The sequence below is a fragment of the Oncorhynchus gorbuscha genome, linkage group LG07, assembly GCF_021184085.1.
Source record: "Oncorhynchus gorbuscha isolate QuinsamMale2020 ecotype Even-year linkage group LG07, OgorEven_v1.0, whole genome shotgun sequence".
Classification (NCBI taxonomy): domain Eukaryota; kingdom Metazoa; phylum Chordata; class Actinopteri; order Salmoniformes; family Salmonidae; genus Oncorhynchus; species Oncorhynchus gorbuscha.
The window spans coordinates 15,562,396-15,581,582 of record NC_060179.1 but is presented as its reverse complement, the minus strand read 5'-3'; the positions used below and the strand labels follow the sequence as shown (position 1 = coordinate 15,581,582).

The 19,187-nt window shown below is 45.5% G+C and overlaps 2 protein-coding genes across 3 annotated transcripts; both read right to left on the bottom strand.

Annotated features, from left to right (window-relative positions):
• Positions 1 to 1,224: 1,224 nt before the first annotated feature.
• LOC124039531 lies at positions 1,225 to 8,577 on the bottom strand. Its single transcript, XM_046355608.1, has 7 exons — positions 7,628 to 8,577; positions 6,022 to 6,066; positions 5,797 to 5,942; positions 5,036 to 5,262; positions 4,788 to 4,959; positions 2,786 to 3,034; positions 1,225 to 2,702 (listed from the first exon to the last, which is right to left on the bottom strand). Exons 1-7 carry the CDS (start codon positions 7,698 to 7,700, stop codon positions 1,668 to 1,670), a joined length of 1,947 nt encoding a protein of 648 aa, XP_046211564.1. The 5' UTR covers positions 7,701 to 8,577; the 3' UTR covers positions 1,225 to 1,667.
• Positions 6,157 to 18,572, bottom strand: LOC124039534 (COP9 signalosome complex subunit 9-like). 2 transcript variants are annotated; one of them, XR_006839600.1, is made up of 4 exons: positions 18,380 to 18,572; positions 17,550 to 17,622; positions 14,844 to 14,995; positions 6,157 to 6,198 (listed from the first exon to the last, which is right to left on the bottom strand). XR_006839600.1 is itself a non-coding variant. In XM_046355611.1 (3 exons), the coding sequence occupies exons 1-3, from the start codon at positions 18,440 to 18,442 to the stop codon at positions 14,958 to 14,960; spliced, it is 174 nt and encodes a 57-aa protein (XP_046211567.1). In that variant the 5' UTR covers positions 18,443 to 18,572; the 3' UTR covers positions 14,728 to 14,957. The 2 variants fall into 2 exon arrangements, 1 of the variants encoding a protein (XP_046211567.1); XM_046355611.1 differs by lacking the exon at positions 6,157 to 6,198 and having other exon boundaries at positions 14,728 to 14,995.
• Between the last annotated feature and the right edge of the window lie 615 nt (positions 18,573 to 19,187).

Genomic DNA, 19,187 nt, shown 5'->3' with positions numbered 1-19,187 from the left:
AATCTGCTGCACAAACACACACAGAGCTGTGTGAGTGTTTTCCCTCTGGTCTCACAGCTGTTGTTACTGTGTCTGAGTCCTCTTGGATTGAGAAAGTTGAGTTGATGTTTCAAACAGTGTTTTTTTAAAAATCTTTCTGTGGGTTGAGGGAGAGGTGGGAGTGTTGGGGGAGGAGAGATTTTCTCTCTGTTAATTTGCTCTGTACCCTTCTCCCCAACGTGTGCACTCGCTATCTCCAGGTGAATTTTAAAGGAGTCAACATCAATTTAGGTATATGAAGTACCGTAATGTTTTATAAGTGTATAGGGGTTAGTAGATAATATTACCACCGTTGGCCTATTTAAAAAACAAATGTTTTACCTTTATTTAACTAGGCAAGTGAGTTAAGAACAAATTCTTATTTTCAATGACGGCCTAGGTTAATTGCCTGTTCAGGGGCAGAGCAACAGATTTGTACCTTGTCAGCTCGGTGGTTTGAACTCGCAACCTTGCCGCCCCTAGGCTACCCTGCCGTCCCAGGTGATCTATGCTGGGTTCTGTGTACAGACTACAGTAGTTTCTATCTTGTCTACTCCTGTGCAGATTATTAAGACTGTTATGTGAATTCCTAACGGAATATGAGTCACAGGGGATTGGTGGCACCTTAATTGAGGAGGGTGGGCCTTCCCCAACCTTCTGGTTACTAGTCCAACGCTCTAACCACTAGGCTACCCTGCAGGGGTCAGTAGATAATATTGCCACTGGTGACCTATAGGGGTCAGTAGAGTATATTACCACTGGTGACCTATAGGGGTCAGTAGATAATATTACCACTGGTGACCTATAGGGGTCAGTAGAGAATATTACCACTGGTGACCTATAGGGGTCAGTAAATAATATTACTACTGTTGCGCTATAGGGGTCAGTAAATAATATTACCACTGGTGACCTATAGGGGTCAGTAGATAATATTACCACTGGTGACCTATAGGGGTCAGTAGATAATATTACCACTGGTGACCTATAGGGGTCAGTAGATAATATTACCACTGGTGACCTATAGGGGTCAGTAGATAATATTACCACTGGTGACCTATAGGGGTCAGTAGATAATATTACCACTGGTGACCTATAGGGGTCAGTAGATAATATTACCACTGGTGACCTATAGGGGTCAGTAGAGAATATTACCATCGATGGCCAATAGGTGTCAGGAACATGGACATAAAGAGTAAAATACACGTTTTTCAAAGCTTTTATTTAAAATATTCATAGAGGGGGGGAACTTTACATAATACATCATGAACAAAAACAAACACAAAAAGCATGTGAGGTTTGTAGATACAGAAGCAAAGCGGAGCTGCGAGAATTTATTAAATAAGGAGGGGCTCAATCAATTGTCAATTATTGTCAATCAATCAATGAAAGCTAACAAACTGCCAGATAAAACATCTAAAAACATCTAGTGGAGAGAAACTCCTACTGCTAAGAGCACTGTACTGCGTGTGTGTGCGTGCCTGTTTGCGCGTGCGTACATGACATGTGTGTGTCAGACTTCAATCAGTCTTTTATTATTATTTTGTATTAAATAGTGTCATCTGCTCCCATTTTAGCTGGTGTTAGTTTTTATTGTCGTAGTCTTTATGGTATATGTAGTGTGTCTTTGTTTATGCAGTGTGTGTGTTTACTTATTTTTTGCTGTAGTCAGCAGCGTATGCTCTGTGGTCGTCCTGTTCAGGGTACTGGTCTCCGTATCCTCTCAGCATGTCTTGGAAGCTGGGCATTCCCCGCTGGGGTGAGGGGTAGGACCCGTACGACAGCCCCTGCGAGGGAGGGGGATAAGTCCCGTAGGTCTCCTCCTGGCCACTCTGGTATGGCTCTGACTCTGCCTCGCTGTCTCTCTCTGGCTCTCCCTGGCTGTAACTGTGGTCCTGGCTGGGCTCTGCCTCTGGCCCCCCATGGTGTTCAGCCTGGGCGTTGGCGTATGGCAGCAGCTCCTCCTGGGTTTGGTAACGGCGCAGGCGGCAGTTGGTGTCATACTCTGGGTCACAGTCGGGGTCGGAAGGCTCCAGGACTCCGTTCCGTGATCCATCAGCGTTGAGATGTGGCTCGTAGGGCTCGGCGGGGTAGGCGGTGTTACGGTGGGCACCAGAACGCGGCTCTGTGCGGGTTATTGGGTAGCACTCCTGGTCATAGCCAATGTAGCATTCGTAGCCCTCCTTGGTCTTTCCTCGGGGGCCCAACGGGTGGCGATCCTCCTGGGGGGCTTCCTCATAGCGGGGAGGCGGGACGGGGGCCTGCCCCTGGGGGGAGGGGTGGGTACGTCTGTGCATGGAGGTTGCGGCTTCACGAAACATTGCAAAGGGATCATTAGTATTAGCGTTAGCATTAGCTTGTTTGTACATGCTGTTTGGGTCGTTAGCTTGAGCGTTAGCAATAGCTTGGCGGTACATGGCATATGGGTCGCTAGCTGGAGCGCTGGGAGCATTGGCTTGGCGGTTAGCATTAGCATAAGCATCCCTGTACATAGTGAATGGGTCACTGCTTTGCTCAGGGGCTGGGGCCGCGGCGCGCATTGCGGCGGGATCGTCTCTGTGTTCCTCCTTGAACTTCTCCGGTGCCGTGGCAAACTTTGTGGCGGTGAGAGGGTTACAGCCGTCCTCAAACAGAGGGTTGCAGGAACCAGGACCCGCCGGGGCGTAGGGGGCGGGGGCACGGGGTGCCTGGGGATGGAAGGACAGTCATGATCATGATAATAAAATGATAATAGCTAAAATAATAGTAATAATGATGATGATGATCTTACCTGTAGTGATGCAGCGTAGGCGCAGCGAGGGTCTCTGGGGTCACAGTTGGGGTAACGGAGGAAGAGGCCGGAGGGGCCTTTCTGGACCAGCTGGGGTTTACAAGCGGGGTCTTTCGGGTCACAGCCCAGGTGGGCGTAGGAGGGCAGCGGCCCAGCGGAGGACTTGTGGCCAAAAGCAGCTCTCAGGTGGAACTGGAGACACTCCACGTCCTCCGCTGAACAGATACGCAGCAGCTCCGACTTCTGCTCCTGGACGGGAATAAAAAACTATCTACGTTCATTTACAGCAGTACAGTAGTGGTAGTAATAGTGTAGTAATACTGTTTAAAAAAGATATATATATTTAACCTTTATTTAACCAGAAAGGGCTAATTGAGATTTAAAATATATTTTTCAAGGGCATCATGGCCAAGATAGGCAGCACCAAGTCATTACAAAAATTACAGACAGACAACATGAAAAACTACAAGTAATCTAGTAAAAACCATTGAATTCACAAGAACATAACAAAATCAAAAAACAGCAGATTAAAAACATTGACAGGTCAGGGAATCAGCCTCAAAATCCTTCATCAATGATTTAAAAACACCAATCGGGACAAGTTCTTCCAGTTTAAAAGTATTTTGTAAGGCGTTCCAAGACGATGGCACAGAGTACATAAAAGCCCCTTTACCAAATTCAGTTGGGACATTTGGAACAGTTAGCAGGATAAAGTCCAGCGAACGGAGAGACGACCCACCACATTTCTGAACAATAAAAATGCCCAAATAAAAAGGTAGTAAACCCCAAATGGCTTTGTAAATAAAAGTAGACCAGTGACTGAGCCTAGAGGGACTAGAGAAGGTCAGCCAACCATGGTATACAAAGTGCAGTGGTGCGTAAAGGCTTTGTAAATAAAAGTAGACCAGTGACTGAGCCTAGAGGGACTAGAGAAGGTCAGCCAACCCTGGTATACAAAGTGCAGTGTTGCGTAAAGGCTTTGTAAATAAAAGTAGACCAGTGACTGAGCCTAGAGGGACTAGAGAAGGTCAGCCAACCCTGGTATACAAAGTGCAGTGGTGCGTAAAGGCTTTGTAAATAAAAGTAGACCAGTGACTGAGCCTAGAGGGACTAGAGAAGGTCAGCCAACCCTGGTATACAAAGTGCAGTGGTGCGTAAAGGCATTGTAAATAAAAGTAGACCAGTGACTGAGCCTAGAGGGACTAGAGAAGGTCAGCCAACCCTGGTATACAAAGTGCAGTGGTGCGTAAAGGCTTTGTAAATAAAAGTAGACCAGTGACTGAGCCTAGAGGGACTAGAGAAGGTCAGCCAACCCTGGTATACAAAGTGCAGTGGTGCGTAAGGGCTTTGTAAATAAAAGTAGACCAGTGACTGAGCCTAGAGGGACTAGAGAAGGTCAGCCAACCCTGGTATACAAAGTGCAGTGGTGTGTAAAGGCTTTGTAAATAAAAGTAGACCAGTGACTGAGCCTAGAGGGACTAGAGAAGACCAGCCAAACCTGGTATACAAAGTGCAGTGGTGTGTAAAGGCTTTGTAAATAAAAGTAGACCAGTGACTGAGCCTAGAGGGACTAGAGAGGGCCAGCCAACTACTGTAGTAGCAGTACAGTAGTAGCAGTACTAGTGTAGTAATACTGTAGTAGCAATACAGTAGTAGCAGTACAAGTGTAGTAATACTGTAGTAGGAGTACAATAGTAGCAGTACAAGTGTAGTAATACTGTAGTAGCAGTACAGTAGTAGCACAGTACAAGTGTAGTAATACTGTAGTAGCAGTACAGTAGTAATAATAATAATAATACATGCCATTTAGCAGACGCTTTTATCCAAAGCGACTTACAGTCATGTGTGCATAAATTCTACGTATGGGTGGTCCCGGGGATCGAACCCACTACCCTGGCGTTACAAGCGCCATGCTCTACCAACTGAGCTACAGAAGGACCAAGTAGCAGTACAAGTGTAGTAATACTGTAGTAGCAGTACAGTAGTAGCAGTAATACTGTACCTTGGAGAGGAAGGACTGCACGGCAGGGGAGTAGTAGTAGTACCCAGAATGAGGGTCTTTAATGGCCACAGGGGAGCGTGCATACAGGGGGGCTGGGGCCTTGACTGGGGCGGGGGAAGGTGGGGGCTGGCTCTTGGCTCGTGCCAGAGCGGCATAGAGACAATACGGGTCCCTACACAGGAGATTAGATTAGAATAAATTAATGAGCATAAAATGATATAACACAGACATAAATGAACATGACTGACCTGTAGGGGTCACAGGCCTTGACAGGGGCGGGGACGGGCTTGGGAGGGGCCTTGGGTTCAGGTTTGGGCCGGTTGGTTGCAGAGGCCACACAGTTTGGGTCCTCTGAGTCGGCGCAGGCCTTGTAGATGTCCCCTAGGTGACCCAGGTAGGCCTTGTAGGAGCGACGGCCCTCGGCTCGGTTCTTATTCTGGAGGTAGGCCAGGTAGACCTTGTCCAGCTCCTGGACCTGGGGATAGAGAGAAATATGAGGTTAGAGGTATATGAGAATATAGGTATGAGGTTAGAGGTATATGAGGTTAGCGGTATATGAGGTTAGAGGTATATGAGGTTAGAGGTATATAAGGTTAGCGGTATAAGGTTAGAGGTATATGAGGTTAGAGGTATATGAGGTTAGAGGTATATGAGGTTAGAGGTATTAAAGAAAAGGACTAGGTATATACGAGGTTTGTAAAGATGAAAGCAAAAGCTAGGAAATAAGCAAGAACATGAAGAGAGATACCTGCGGAGTTCCCCCAGGTTCCCATGTCATTCTCAAACACAATATCCCTTTTATTCTCTAAGCAGACGATAATCAACTCTGATGTTGGGTGGTTAGTTAGTGTTGGTCTCTTGGGACCAGGTATATGAGGTTAGAGGTATATGAGAATAAGGTTAGAGGTATACGAGGTTAGAGGTATATGAGAATAAGGTTAGAGGTATACGAGGTTAGAGGTATGAGGCCAACATAGATAACCCCCCAAACTCCTCAGAGTGTACTCACTGCCTCCGTGTTTCCATTGTCCGTGAAGTATTTGTACCAGCTCCAGAAGTCTGAGTGTTGCTTGTACCAGCTGATGTTTCTACGGTTACGGACAAGCCTCCTTGGTGACGCCATGGCAACCGCTGTCTCCTCAGTGGCATCCCCTACTGGAGACACATCAAGCATCAAACATTGTTGTGTATGTAAAGTGTGTTAAGTGTGTTTGTTAGGTAGTCCCATATTTACCATCTCCTTTGAGCATCTGAACCACCGGCCCTGCCGACAGGAATTCTGAGGACACACACACACACACACACACACACACACACACACACACACACACACACACACACACACACACACACACACACACACACACACACACACACACACACACACACACACACACACACACACACACACTGTCAGAGCCAGATGTTGCCAACGTCAGCTGCAGACGCCAAAAACGCTTGCGTACACTAATAGCACACTGTGTGGAGATGTGTGTGATTAAACACACACACGGGTTTACAGGGCAAGGGTAACTGGTAGTGCCTGGAGGGTCGGTGACTACAGCTCTTTGTAGATTTTATAGGTGAGCCTGTAACAGTGGACCCCTACTGGGCCAGCTACCTGTGTGTGTGTGTGTGTGTGTGTGTGTGTGTGTGTGTGTGTGTGTGTGTGTGTGTGTGTGTGTGTGTGTGTGTGTGTGTGTGTGTGTGTGTGTGTGTGTGTGTGTGTGTGTGTGTGTGTGTGTGTGTGTGTGTGTGTGTGTGTGTGTGTGTGTGTGTATCGGAAACAGTACACAGCTCTACATGCATGCTCTTTCATCTCCACAGGGAAGAGGTGTTAACAGTTTTCAGAGGGATGGAGGTAGAGAGAGAGAGAAAGGGGAAGAGAGAGGGAGAGAGATGGATGGATGGATGGAGGGATGTGGGGGAGGGAGAGAGATGGATGGAGGGATGTGGGGGAGGGAGAGAGATGGATGGATGGAGGGAAGTGGGGGAGGGAGAGAGATGAATGAATGAATGGATGAATGAATGGATGGATGGATGGAGGGATGTGGGGGAGGGAGAGAGATGAATGGATGGATGGAGGTCTGTCTGGGTAAATGTTGCTGTGTATCCGCTGTATTATATTTAAGGAGCCAGTAAAAGACGGGAACATCTGGAAACAACCGTCTTTACAGGATGGAGGAGGGGAGGGGAGGAGAGGGGAGGGGAGGGGGTGCAGGAGAGAGCGGGACTCTGATGCTGACAGGTAATAATCTTTTACAAGAGTTGTAACGCTGAAAGAACGCACCCAACTTCCCTCCCTCCCTCTCCTCTCCTCTTCCCCCTGTCTCCCTCCTTGTAAATACATGATGGTTAGTTAAGGTTAGAATTATGGGTCTATTTGAGAGACAGATTCCGTATAGAGCGCCCCTGAGGGGAACTGTCAGTCATGTCATCACATGACCAGAAACACCTGGGCTGGAGGCAGTTACATAAAGGACTTCATGTTATAATAACAGGTCATTATCAGACGCTGGTCTCTGAGTGGACAATGCACATTGTTGTTGTATCCCAGACCTGATTCAACTAGGGCTTGAGGATAGGTGAGGTCGACAATCAATTTGAACATTTAGGTCATGTAGCAGACACTCTTTTCCAGAGTGACTTACAGTAAGTTCATACATTTTCCCCGTAGTGATCCCCAGTGGGAACTGAACCCACAACCCTGGCATTGCAAACACCATTCTCTGCCAACTGAGCCACACAGGACCCCATCCATCAGAAACCCCATCCATCACAAAGTCATTCATCCATCCTGACCTTAACTATGTTTGATTGAGTACATGCATGTGACTCACCAGGCAGCAGTATGGTGGCTAGCAGAGCAACAGTGAGCACACCAGAGAACGATGCTCTCCTCCCACCAGCCATGGCCTCCACCTCTCCTATGGACAATTACAGTTAAATACCTACCACTGTAAAAACAACTTACTGTAAAATAAAGTGCTGCCTTTTACCCAGTGTCCTGGTCGGACTAAATCAATCTTTCGATGTCTTGCTTGACACAAGAAAAAAAAACATTGTCTCCAGGCTATAGCCACCAGTGGGTCTAATTCCACCCGTCTAAACTGCAGCCTCAGAGGGTGTTCTGTCTGCAAGCCTGAGTCTCATCCGGGGGTTTAGGCTGCTCTGCTGGTTGACTCTCCTACACAGGCTAGAGGTGTTTCAGAGGCAGAGCACTTCAACTTTCTAACTTTGATCTTAAACTGGACTTAAACCTAACCTTGAACTGAACGTAATCCTGACCAAGAGTCTCTCTGGTCCCCATCTCTCTGTTGATCAGACCAATCTAATCTCATACTTTAGAGATTGACTCACCAACCTGACAGACATCAGGTCAGTTTTGATCAATATGTGATATTTAAGGTGTTAACAAACAACCGAAACCTTGAACCGGTTGTCTTACCTGTACTGAACCGGTTGTCTTACCTGTACTGAACCGGTTGTCTTACCTGTACTGAACCGGTTGTCTTACCTGTACTGAACCGGTTGTCTTACCTGTACTGAACCGGTTGTCTTACCTGTACTGAACCGGTTGTCTTACCTGTACTGAACCGGTTGTCTTACCTGTACTGAACCGGTTGTCTTACCTGTACTGAACCGGTTGTCTTACCTGTACTGAACCGGTTGTCTTACCTGTACTGAACCGGTTGTCTTACCTGTACTGTGTGGAGTTGATTTTCTGTTGGATCTTGAGGAGAGGCTGTATCAGACGAAGCCGCCTGGCCCGGTTCAGTTCAGAGGCTGGATCAGACGAAGCCGCCTGGCCCAGTTCAGAGGCTGGATCAGTTCAGTTCAGAGGCTGGATCAGACGAAGCCGCCTGGCCCGGTTCAGTTCAGAGGCTGGATCAGACGAAGCCGCCTGGCCCGGTTCATCAGTTCAGAGGCTGGATGTTCAAGTGTGTGTGAGTCTCCTGGTGCGCCCTGTCCCTCTGGCCCTGCTGACAGACTGTGCCCCCACAAATGGTTCCATCTCGTTTTAAACGGACCCCTAATCATTAACACACACACACACCTTCCCGGGGGATCGGGGGGGGGGGCTACCAGAGCTGCTATTGGTTGCTGTCAGCTCAGCCACCTGACCAATCAGACTACGTAATTACAGAGCGATAGACAGAGAGAGAGAGACAGAGAGAGAGAGACAGACAGACAGAGAGAGAGAGACAGAGAGAGAGAGACAGACAGACAGAGAGAGAGACAGAGAAAAAGAGAGAGAGAAACATGTAAAAACAGAGGAAATAATGAGTGGGGAAGGAGGACAAAGGTGCCACATAAGCACTTCCCAGAACCCCATTTTGTAGGAGGGAGGCCCAAAAACCTGCCTGTTAGCCACTGTTAGACAGCCCTGTTGGCACGCTGACAGCTGGTCTAACCATCAGGAATTATCATCATCTACAGTTTCCTCCTTAGTTCTACTGTTCAGACACATCTGCCCTGTTACAAAGGGTTTACACACACACTTGTGTAAACTCACTTGTGGGACTCACAAGTCACTCCAACTAAATCGCAGCCACGTGGTGATGGATGTCATTTATGCATTTGTCATTTTTGTATCCATGCGGTTCGCCCAAAAAAAAAATCACATTTCAACATTTTATGTACGTAAAACGATGGAAAAAGTTGCAGAAATATCACAGATAGCTCTACTCTCTGTTATCTGTCAATTTATCCGAAACCCATAGAAAAAACATTTACAGAAACAAAATCTCTGTGTGTTCAGCACCTTTCTTAGTAGTGGTCAATATAGGTATAATAATGGAGTACCATATAAAAGATCCTTACATCAGGGTCGTATTCATTAGGAACAAAACTGAAGCTAACAGGCTGAAATGGGGAGTGACGACCTGAACATGTCCAATAAGAAATCATTTTCTGCTGCGAGACATTTTGTTACAGTGTGCAGTAATGAAAACAGCCCTGGTGTATTGCAAAATGTAAAAAATATTTTGCCACCTGTTGGACCTAAATTCCCATTTTCTTTATTTGTGCTATATTCATTGTTTTGCGCCATTTATAATAATAGTATTATTGAATGTAAGTATAAATATTTCATAATGAATTATGGAGTATGGTTGTGTTTTTGGTTTTTCTATCATGGTTATCATGGGTATTTAAAAGCATTGTGGAGCCTTTCCTGGGCACAGCCCTTTTATCCCATGTTCCCCTTCCCTTGAGCTATTTAGGCTTTCGTAGGTATGGGTCTACTAGGCCTCAGGTATGGCAGTAACGTACAGTTTCTTGACCACTACTCTACGTCAAGACTTAGAAAGCTGCTACTAGTCTACCTTTTGTCTACAGTTTAAATCGGATGGCTTTGACTTTGATCATCGATGGAATATAACCTCTGAAATGACCTTTTGTTTGAAAAATCCATGTTTGTTTTCCCACTATGGAAGCTTTGGATTCCCTGTTCTGTAGTTGCTTTGGAAGCGAGTCTCACTGCGGCATCACATACCCGTCCGTGGCCTCAAGGCAAATTTGGAATTGGATTACAAACTGGATTACTGAATTATACCACCCTCTACATCAGTGGATTACAAACTGGATTACTGGATTATACCACCCTCTACATCAGTGGATTACAAACTGGATTACTGGATTATACCACCCTCTACATCAGTAGATTACAAACCGGATTACTGAATTATACCACCCTCTACATCAGTGGATTACAAACTGGATTACTGAATTATACCACCCTCTACATCAGTGGATTACAAACTGGATTACTGGATTATACCACCCTCTACATCAGTGGATTACAAACTGGATTACTGAATTATACCACCCTCTACATCAGTGGATTACAAACTGGATCACTGAATTATACCACCCTCTACATCAGTGGATTACAAACTGGATTACTGGATTATACCACCCTCTACATCAGTGGATTACAAACTGGATTACTCAATTATACCACCCTCTAGATCAGTGGATTACAAACTGGATTACTGGATTATACCACCCTCTACATCAGTGGATTACAAACTGGATTACTGGATTATACCACCCTCTACATCAGTGGATTACAAACTGGATTACTGAATTATACCACCCTCTACATCAGTGGATTACAAACTGGATTACTGAATTATACCACCCTCTACATCAGTGGATTACAAACTGGATTACTGGATTATACCACCCTCTACATCAGTAGATTACAAACCGGATTACTGAATTATACCACCCTCTACATCAGTGGATTACAAACTGGATTACTGAATTATACCACCCTCTACATCAGTGGATTACAAACTGGATTACTGGATTATACCACCCTCTACATCAGTGGATTACAAAATGAATTACTCAATTATACCACCCTCTACATCAGTGGATTACAAACTGGATTACTGGATTATACCACCCTCTACATCAGTGGATTACAAACTGGATTACTGAATTATACCACCCTCTACATCAGTGGATTACAAACTGGATTACTCAATTATACCACCCTCTACATCAGTGGATTACAAACTGGATTACTGGATTATACCACCCTCTACATCAGTGGATTACAAACTGGATTACTGAATTATACCACCCTCTACATCAGTGGATTACAAACCGGATTACTGGATTATACCACCCTGTACATCAGTGCTATTAAAACTTTTTCAGTGGGGATTTCTTCCCCAATAATTTCTTGTGCCCCCATCCCACTACAAATCTAATGGCACAACCTTAAAATCAGTAAATATGTATTTTTACATCAACAAATAAATTCAGTGAATTTTCATCTATTATCAAAATGAAAATAAACAAATAAATACATTTACTCAATATTTTATTTTTCTAATTATCTTTCTCAAAAATATTTGTTTATTGTCCCATACAATAATCTGTATTCTAAATGTTGACCCGTCCCCCCCAAAAAAGAAAGTATATACAGTAGCAGTCAAAAGTTTTAGAACACCTACTCATTCAAGGGTTTCTCTTTATTTGTTCTTACATTGTAGAATAATAGTGAAGACAACAAAACTATATGGAACACATATGGAATCATGACGTAACTAAAAAAGTGTGAAACAAATCAAAATATATTTAGATTTTAGATTATTCAAATAGCCACCCTTTGCCTTCTGTGAATGTATTGTAATGTTTTTGAAATTGTATAGACTGCCTTAATTTTGCTGGACCCCAGGAAGAGCAAATGGGGATCCATAATAAATACAAACTAAAAACACACCATGTTGATGGTTAGTTTAGCGATCAGAGGCTGCGTTTAAAAAGGCAGCCCATTCTCATGTATTTTTTCCACTAAATGGTCTTTTGACCAATCACATCAGATCTCTTTCACATCAGAGCTTTTTCAGAGCTGATCTGATTGGTCAAAAATACCAATTAGTAAAAACAAAAGAACAGAATTGTGCTGCCTGTCTAAATCTTTTATTTCTCTTTCTCTGTCTCCCTTTCTCTCTCACTTCGTCGGCCAACTAAGGTAACCACAAGTTGCTGCACAAGAGTGTCTGACTCTTACATCAAATTTAGACTGCAAGGATACCACATCCAAAACTCCATGCCACCCTGTGTTGATGCCATCGTGTAAGTCTCGAACACACACACACACGTTGAACTCGGTGGTGTATGTTTTATGATTAACTTCTCATGGTATGATTGTGGTAACGTACTGAAACTCAAGTCCTTTTGTTCACCCAACCTAGAATACCTCCCAAGATAATTATTTTCAGTTTTAGTCAGATCCATGTACACTGCTCAAAAAAAATAAAGGGAACACTTAAACAACACAATGTAACTCCAAGTCAATCACACTTCTGTGAAATCAAACTGTCCACTTAGGAAGCAACACAGATTGACAATAAATTGCACATGCTGTTGTGCAAATGGAATAGACAACAGGTGGAAATGATAGGCAATTAGCAAGACACTCCCAATAGAGGAGTGATTCTGCAGGTGTTGACTACAGACCACTTCTCAGTTCCTATGCTGGCTGATGTTTTGGTCACTTTTGAATGCTGGCGGTGCTTTCACTCTAGTGGTAGCATGAGACGGAGTCTTCAACCCACACAAGTGGCTCAGGTAGTGCAGCTCATCCAGGATGGCACATCAATGCGAGCTGTGGCAAGGTTTGCTGTGTCTGTCAGCGTAGTGTCCAGAGCATGGAGGCGCTACCAGGAGACAGGCCAGTACATCAGGAGACGTGGAGGAGGCCGTAGGAGGGCAACAACCCAGCAGCAGGACCGCTACCTCCGCCTTTGTGCAAGGAGGAGCACTGCCAGAGCCCTGCAAAATGACCTCCAGCAGGTCACAAATGTGCATGTGTCTGCTCAAACGGTCAGAAACAGACTCCATGAGGGTGGTATGAGGGCCCGACGTCCACAGGTGGGGGTTGTGCTTACAGCCCAACACCGTGCAGGACGTTTTTCATTTGCCAGAGAACACCAAGATTGGCAAATTCGCCACTGGCGCCCTGTGCTCTTCACAGATGAAAGCAGGTTCACACTGAGCACATGTGACGTGACAGTCTGGAGACGCCGTGGAGAACATTCTGCTGCCTGCAACATCTTCCAGCATGACCGGTTTGGCGGTGGTTCAGTCATGGTGTGGGGTTGGATTTCTTTGGGGGGCCGCACAGCCCTCCATATGCTTGCCAGAGGTAGCCTGACTGCCATTAGGTACCGAGATGAGATCCTCAGACCCCTTGTGAGATTATATGCTGGTGTGGTTCGCCCTGGGTTCCTCCTAATGCAAGACAATGCTAGACCTCATGTGGCTGGAGTGTGTCAGCAGTTCCTGTAAGAGGAAGGCATTGATGCTATGGACTGGCCCGCCCGTTCCCCAGAACTTAATCCAATTGAGCACATCTGGGACATCATGTCTCGCTCCATCCACCAATGCCACGTTGCACCACAGACTGTCCAGGAGTTGGCGGATGCTTTAGTCCAGGTCTGGGAGGAGATCCCCCAGGAGACCATCCGCCACCTCATCAGGAGCATGCCCAAGCGTTGTAGGGAGGTCATACAGGCATGTGGAGGCCACACACACTACTGAGCCTCATTTTGACTTGTTTTAAGGACATTACATCAAAGTTGGATCAGCCTGTAGTGTGGTTTTCCACTTTAATTTTGAGTGTGACTCCAAATCCAGACCTCCATGGGTTGATAAATTTGATTTCCATTGATAATTTTTGTGTGATTTTGTTATCAGCACATTCAACTATGTAAAGAAAAAAGTATTTAATAAGAATATTTCATTCATTCAGATCTAGGATGTGTTATTTTAGTGTTCCCTTTATTTTTTTGAGCAGTGTATATTCCCTCAAGCCGATACCACGATGGCCATCAAGGAACTACACTGGACTTTGTGCAAACCACATATCATGAGGCCGCATTTATTGTAGCTGGGCGACTCCCACAGTGCACGCTAACCAGGTGCACGGTGTTTCCTCCAACACATTGGTGCGGCTGGCTTCCGGGTTGGATGCGCGCTGTGTTAAGAAGCAGTGCGGCTTGGTTGGGTTGTGTTTCAGAGGACGCGTGGCTTTCGACCTTCGTCTCTCCCAAGCCCGTACGGGAGTTGTAGCGATGAGACAAGATAGTAATTACTAAAACTTGGATAACACGAAATTGGGGAAAAGAAATGAGGCAACCCTACTGCAGTTCCCCCGCTACCCCGACTTTAAATACCACTGCTCCACATGATTTGTAGTGTTGCTGTACAATAGATATCTGTGTAGTGGTCATGTTAGCTGGGGATGTTGATATAAATATTCTAGGTATGCGTGAGTATGTGATGTTATGGCGTATCTCATTATTCCTCCACTAACAGGTGTTTCTCAGCGCCTACAGACCTGCCGCAGCACATTGAAACACGACGGCAACACTGATCATTTCGCCAGTCTATGGAATGCATAGAATTCACCCACACCTGCTTTCTAGAAAAGGCTTTATTTAACAAACACAGTGGAAATGAGGGCGGATCTTCAAAAGCAATTCCAACATGGAAATGGTTCTGGTTTTACAGTTCTTACGATCTTAATGTCTCACACACACACACACACACACACACACACACACACACACACACACACACACACACACACACACACACACACACACACACACACACGTAATCATGGGTATATAGGGTCTTCCTCATTCACTGCAGATCCTCATCATCAAACGGATCCTCAAAGTCTGAGACAGAGAGAAAGAACACAGTGAGTTTCTGATGTGATTGATTGACAGCTCTATCTGCTGAATGACATGATACAGTATATGCATGCTGAAGTTTAAAAACATTCTAAAATAGTAGTCCAGTTTGTAGTCTGACTCATGACAGGTCATGCAGTAGTACTGTAGGTCAGTATTTAGTAGGTAATGCCTTAGGACTTTAGGTTCCCTAAGGATAGGAGAGGTTTGGTGTTAACAAATGTGCTGCTTTACAGGAGCTACAACCACTCAAAAGCCAAAAATCACTGACACCACAGAAACACATGGGAATGTGTTTTTCTGCTGGGTGAGCCTGAGTGCCTGTGTGATACGTGGTGTGTGTGAGTGCCTGTGTGATACGTGGTGTGTGTGAGTGCCTGTGTGATACGTGGTGTGTGTGAGTGCCTGTGTGATACGTGGTGTGTGTGAGTGCCTGTGTGATACGTGGTGTGTGTGAGTGCCTGTGTGATACGTGGTGTGTGTGAGTGCCTGTGTGATACGTGGTGTGTGTGAGTGCCTGTGTGATACGTGGTGTGTGTGAGTGCCTGTGTGATACGTGGTGTGTGTGAGTGCCTGTGTGATACGTGGTGTGTGTGAGTGCCTGTGTGATACGTGGTGTGTGTGAGTGCCTGTGTGATACGTGGTGTGTGTGAGTGCCTGTGTGATACGTGGTGTGTGTGAGTGCCTGTGTGATACGTGGTGTGTGTGAGTGCCTGTGTGATACGTGGTGTGTGTGAGTGCCTGTGTGATACGTGGTGTGTGTGAGTGCCTGTGTGATACGTGGTGTGTGTGAGTGCCTATGTGATACGTGGTGTGTTTGAGTGTGTTCAAAGCGGCAGGCTGGCTAGGTGTCCTGCTGGGTTTCAGTCTAACAGGAACCATAAAACCCTTTATCATCCTCCTCTCCTCCTTTTCCTTCTCCCCTTCTCTTCTCCTCCTTTCCCTGCTCCCCTTCTCTTCTCCTCCTTTCCCTGCTCCCCTACTCTTCTCCTCCTTTCCCTGCTCCCCTTCTCTTCTCCTCCTTTCCCTGCTCCCCTTCTCTTCTCCTCCTTTCCCTGCTCCCCTTCTCTTCTCCTCCTTTCCCTGCTCCCCTTCCCTTCTCCTCCTTTCCCTGCTCCCCTTCTCTTCTCCTCCTTTCCCTGCTCCCCTACTCTTCTCCTCCTTTCCCTGCTCCCCTTCTCTTCTCCTCCTTTCCCTGCTCATCTCCTCCTGACATTACTCCTATCCGTTCCCTACTCTCCTCTTCTCTCTACTCCTCCTCTATATCTTCTTTAAAGGGATACTTCGTTTTTTTTGCAATGAGGCCCTTTATCTACGTCCCCAGAGTCAGATGAACTGGTGGATACCATTGTCATATCTCTGTATCTTGGTAGTTCTGCAAGCCAACGCTAACTAGTGTTAGGATGCTCATTGCCAAAAATCCTGCAGTATCCCTTTAACCATTCCTCCTGAAGTATCCCTTTAACCATTCCTCCTGCAGTATCCCTTTAACCATTCCTCCTGACGTATCCCTTTAACCATTCCTCCTGCAGTATCCCTTTAACCATTCCTCCTGCAGTATCCCTTTAACCATTCCTCCTGCAGTATCCCTTTAACCATTCCTCCTGCAGTATCCCTTTAACCATTCCTCCTGCAGTAGCCCTTTAACCATTCCTCCTGCAGTATCCCTTTAACCATTCCTCCTGCAGTATCCCTTTAACCATTCCTCCTGAAGTATCCCTTTAACCATTCCTCCTGAAGTATCCCTTTAACCATTCCTCCTGAAGTATCCCTTTAACCATTCCTCCTGAAGTATCCCTTTAACCATTCCTCCTGAAGTATCCCTTTAACCATTCCTCCTGAAGTATCCCTTTAACCATTCCTCCTGCAGTATCCCTTTAACCATTCCTCCTGCAGTATCCCTTTAACCATTCCTCCTGCAGTATCCCTTTAACCATTCCTCCTGCAGTATCCCTTTAACCATTCCTTCTCTTAACCTCTCCTCTTTTTAATGATCACTTTCTAGGTCATGTGTTGCTGAGCCATAAACTGTTTGTCCCGTGGCTAACACTGCCAGATGGAAAACACATTAGCTACACTGTGTGGTGTGTGTTGTTAATTTAAGTTTACAGGGAAAAGACATGTTAGTTTCTGTGAGACGGCCCTGTTGGCAAAGCAAACACACACTGAGCACTTTCATAAGACCCCTCCCGAGCCCACAAGATGCTTCTCTACCCAGTCTAGCCCAGCGTTCCCCCCAACCTCTCCACCAGCACAGCTGATTCAACTGGTCAACTACTCATCAGCACTCGATTAGTTTAAATCACGTATGGTAGTATTGGAATAGAACAAATAAGTGAAATTGGATACTCAAGGATAGGTTTGAGAAACACTGCTCTAGTTTAGCCTCCAGCCCCACCTAGCCTCTACGGTGTGTGTGTGTGTGTGTGTGTGTGTGTGTGTGTGTGTGTGTGTGTGTGTGTGTGTGTGTGTGTGTGTGTGTGTGTGTGTGTGTGTGTGTGTGTGTGTGTGTGTGTGTGTGTGTGTGTGTCTGACTGACCGTTGAAGAAGTCTGAGTGCACTGCTTTCTCATTTGCTGCCAGGTCCATGAGCAGACCGCTGCTGCCCCCTGCCTGAAGAATCAGACACACAGGAACAATTTTAAAACAATGTATGCCATTTAAGCCAAGTAAGAAATACACATCAGCTAGAAATCAAAGACAGTTAAGTCTACAAACAGTTTCGTTTTTTTTAAACGGTCTGTGCTGTAGCCTAACACCCATGAACTATCGTCTGGGGTTGCTGTGCATTCCCGGTAATACACTCGTGTCCTCCGTGGACCGACTCGTACATAAAACATCCTTCATTCGTGGGAGAAGCTGAGGGCAAAAAAAAAAAACTAGTTAACGATAGAATTGATGCCTTTGAAGCCTGAATGTAGGATGTTTTATGTACGAGCCGGTCCACCGCGGACATGACTGTGTTACTGGGCATGCACATCTAGTTCTCGAAAACTCTCGGCAGCACTCTGCCTTCTCCATACAGTTTTCATCCCCCAGCTTCGCCCACAAGTGGCTCATGTGAACTACAATCTCAACGCTGTGTTCTAACGTTTAGAAACGTCAATAATCACCACTTGCGATTCGGCTTTCGTAACATGCCCCTCATTTTTGTTATTGTTGATATGAAACATAAAGTCATTATGCTTCCTAAACCGTACCGCAAGTGATGTATGTTAATATTCAGACCGAGCGTCGCCGCTCTTCATTAACAGCAGCCGTTTTGACTATCAGTCGCCAACGTTAGCTGGTTAGGTGGCTAGGTTAGCGATGGAGTTACTGTAGCTATGCTAGGTCGGCGATTCTCTCGTGTCCCCAGATGATTACTAACCTCGTCTAGATCCACAAAAGGCCCGGCGCCTTCAGGGAACATCTCGTCCACCGCTGGTTTCATGATACTTCCTGTTTTTGACTAGGTACCGTAATGAATATTAGCTAGCTGTCAAGCTAGATGTTCTCTGGCAACGTAAACAATAGAAACCGGACCCTTTTCCGTGTAACACCACTTCCTGCTTTGGTAACAGTATAATGCCCTGGACTTTCACAAGGAACCAACGGTCGTTTGGGTGTACAGATTGAAGCAAAGGTAGGCTACAGGAGATAGCCAGGTACAGCTCCTACAGACTTAGGTAAAACTAGGTCAAATATGGTACAAACCTCCAGGTGATGAAAGGAGTTACATACCCAAGGATGGGAAACCTATAACTGATTGTAAAATAACGTTATCATTGTAAAAATTCCTATTACATTTCAATCCTTGCAAGTATCCACATCAAATATGGTAAGTTATGACAATGAGATCCGATTTCTGGTCAAATTTAATTGATATTGCACATTACATTTATATAACGTTTTATATTATAGCCGTTGGAATTCATGTTTTTTTCAGGTATGTGAGACGCGTTCATATATTTCATGATAAGTTAAAATACATTTGCTTATATAGCCTCATATTTTAAAAATTTATTTCAATATACAATATTACATAACCTTATGGGGCCTCTTTTTCTCCGTCCATCCTCTCCTCATTCTCCCCCCCCTTCCTGACCCTCTCCCCACCCTCTCTCCTCTCTATTCTCCTCTATCGTACCCCCCCGTCCGTCCGTCCGTCCGTCCGTCCGTCTCCTCTCTCTCCTCAG

What these genes read in the sequence shown, in the direction of transcription:
- LOC124039531 (XM_046355608.1), bottom strand. Translation starts at nt 7,700, where the DNA reads ATGGCTGGTGGGAGGAGAGCATCGTTCTCTGGTGTGCTCACTGTTGCT. An exon ending in AGCCACCATACTGCTGCCTG is followed by an intron (nt 6,067 to 7,627) that starts GTGAGTCACATG and finishes GTGTGTCCTCAG; the next exon opens with AATTCCTGTCGGCAGGGCCG. An exon ending in AAGGCCTGTGACCCCTACAG is followed by an intron (nt 4,960 to 5,035) that starts GTCAGTCATGTT and finishes TCTCCTGTGTAG; the next exon opens with GGACCCGTATTGTCTCTATG.
- LOC124039534 (XM_046355611.1), bottom strand. Translation starts at nt 18,442, where the DNA reads ATGAAACCAGCGGTGGACGAGATGTTCCCTGAAGGCGCCGGGCCTTTT. An exon ending in CTTTTGTGGATCTAGACGAG is followed by an intron (nt 17,623 to 18,379) that starts GTTAGTAATCAT and finishes CTGATTCTTCAG; the next exon opens with GCAGGGGGCAGCAGCGGTCT. An exon ending in GCACTCAGACTTCTTCAACG is followed by an intron (nt 14,996 to 17,549) that starts GTCAGTCAGACA and finishes TCTCTGTCTCAG; the next exon opens with ACTTTGAGGATCCGTTTGAT.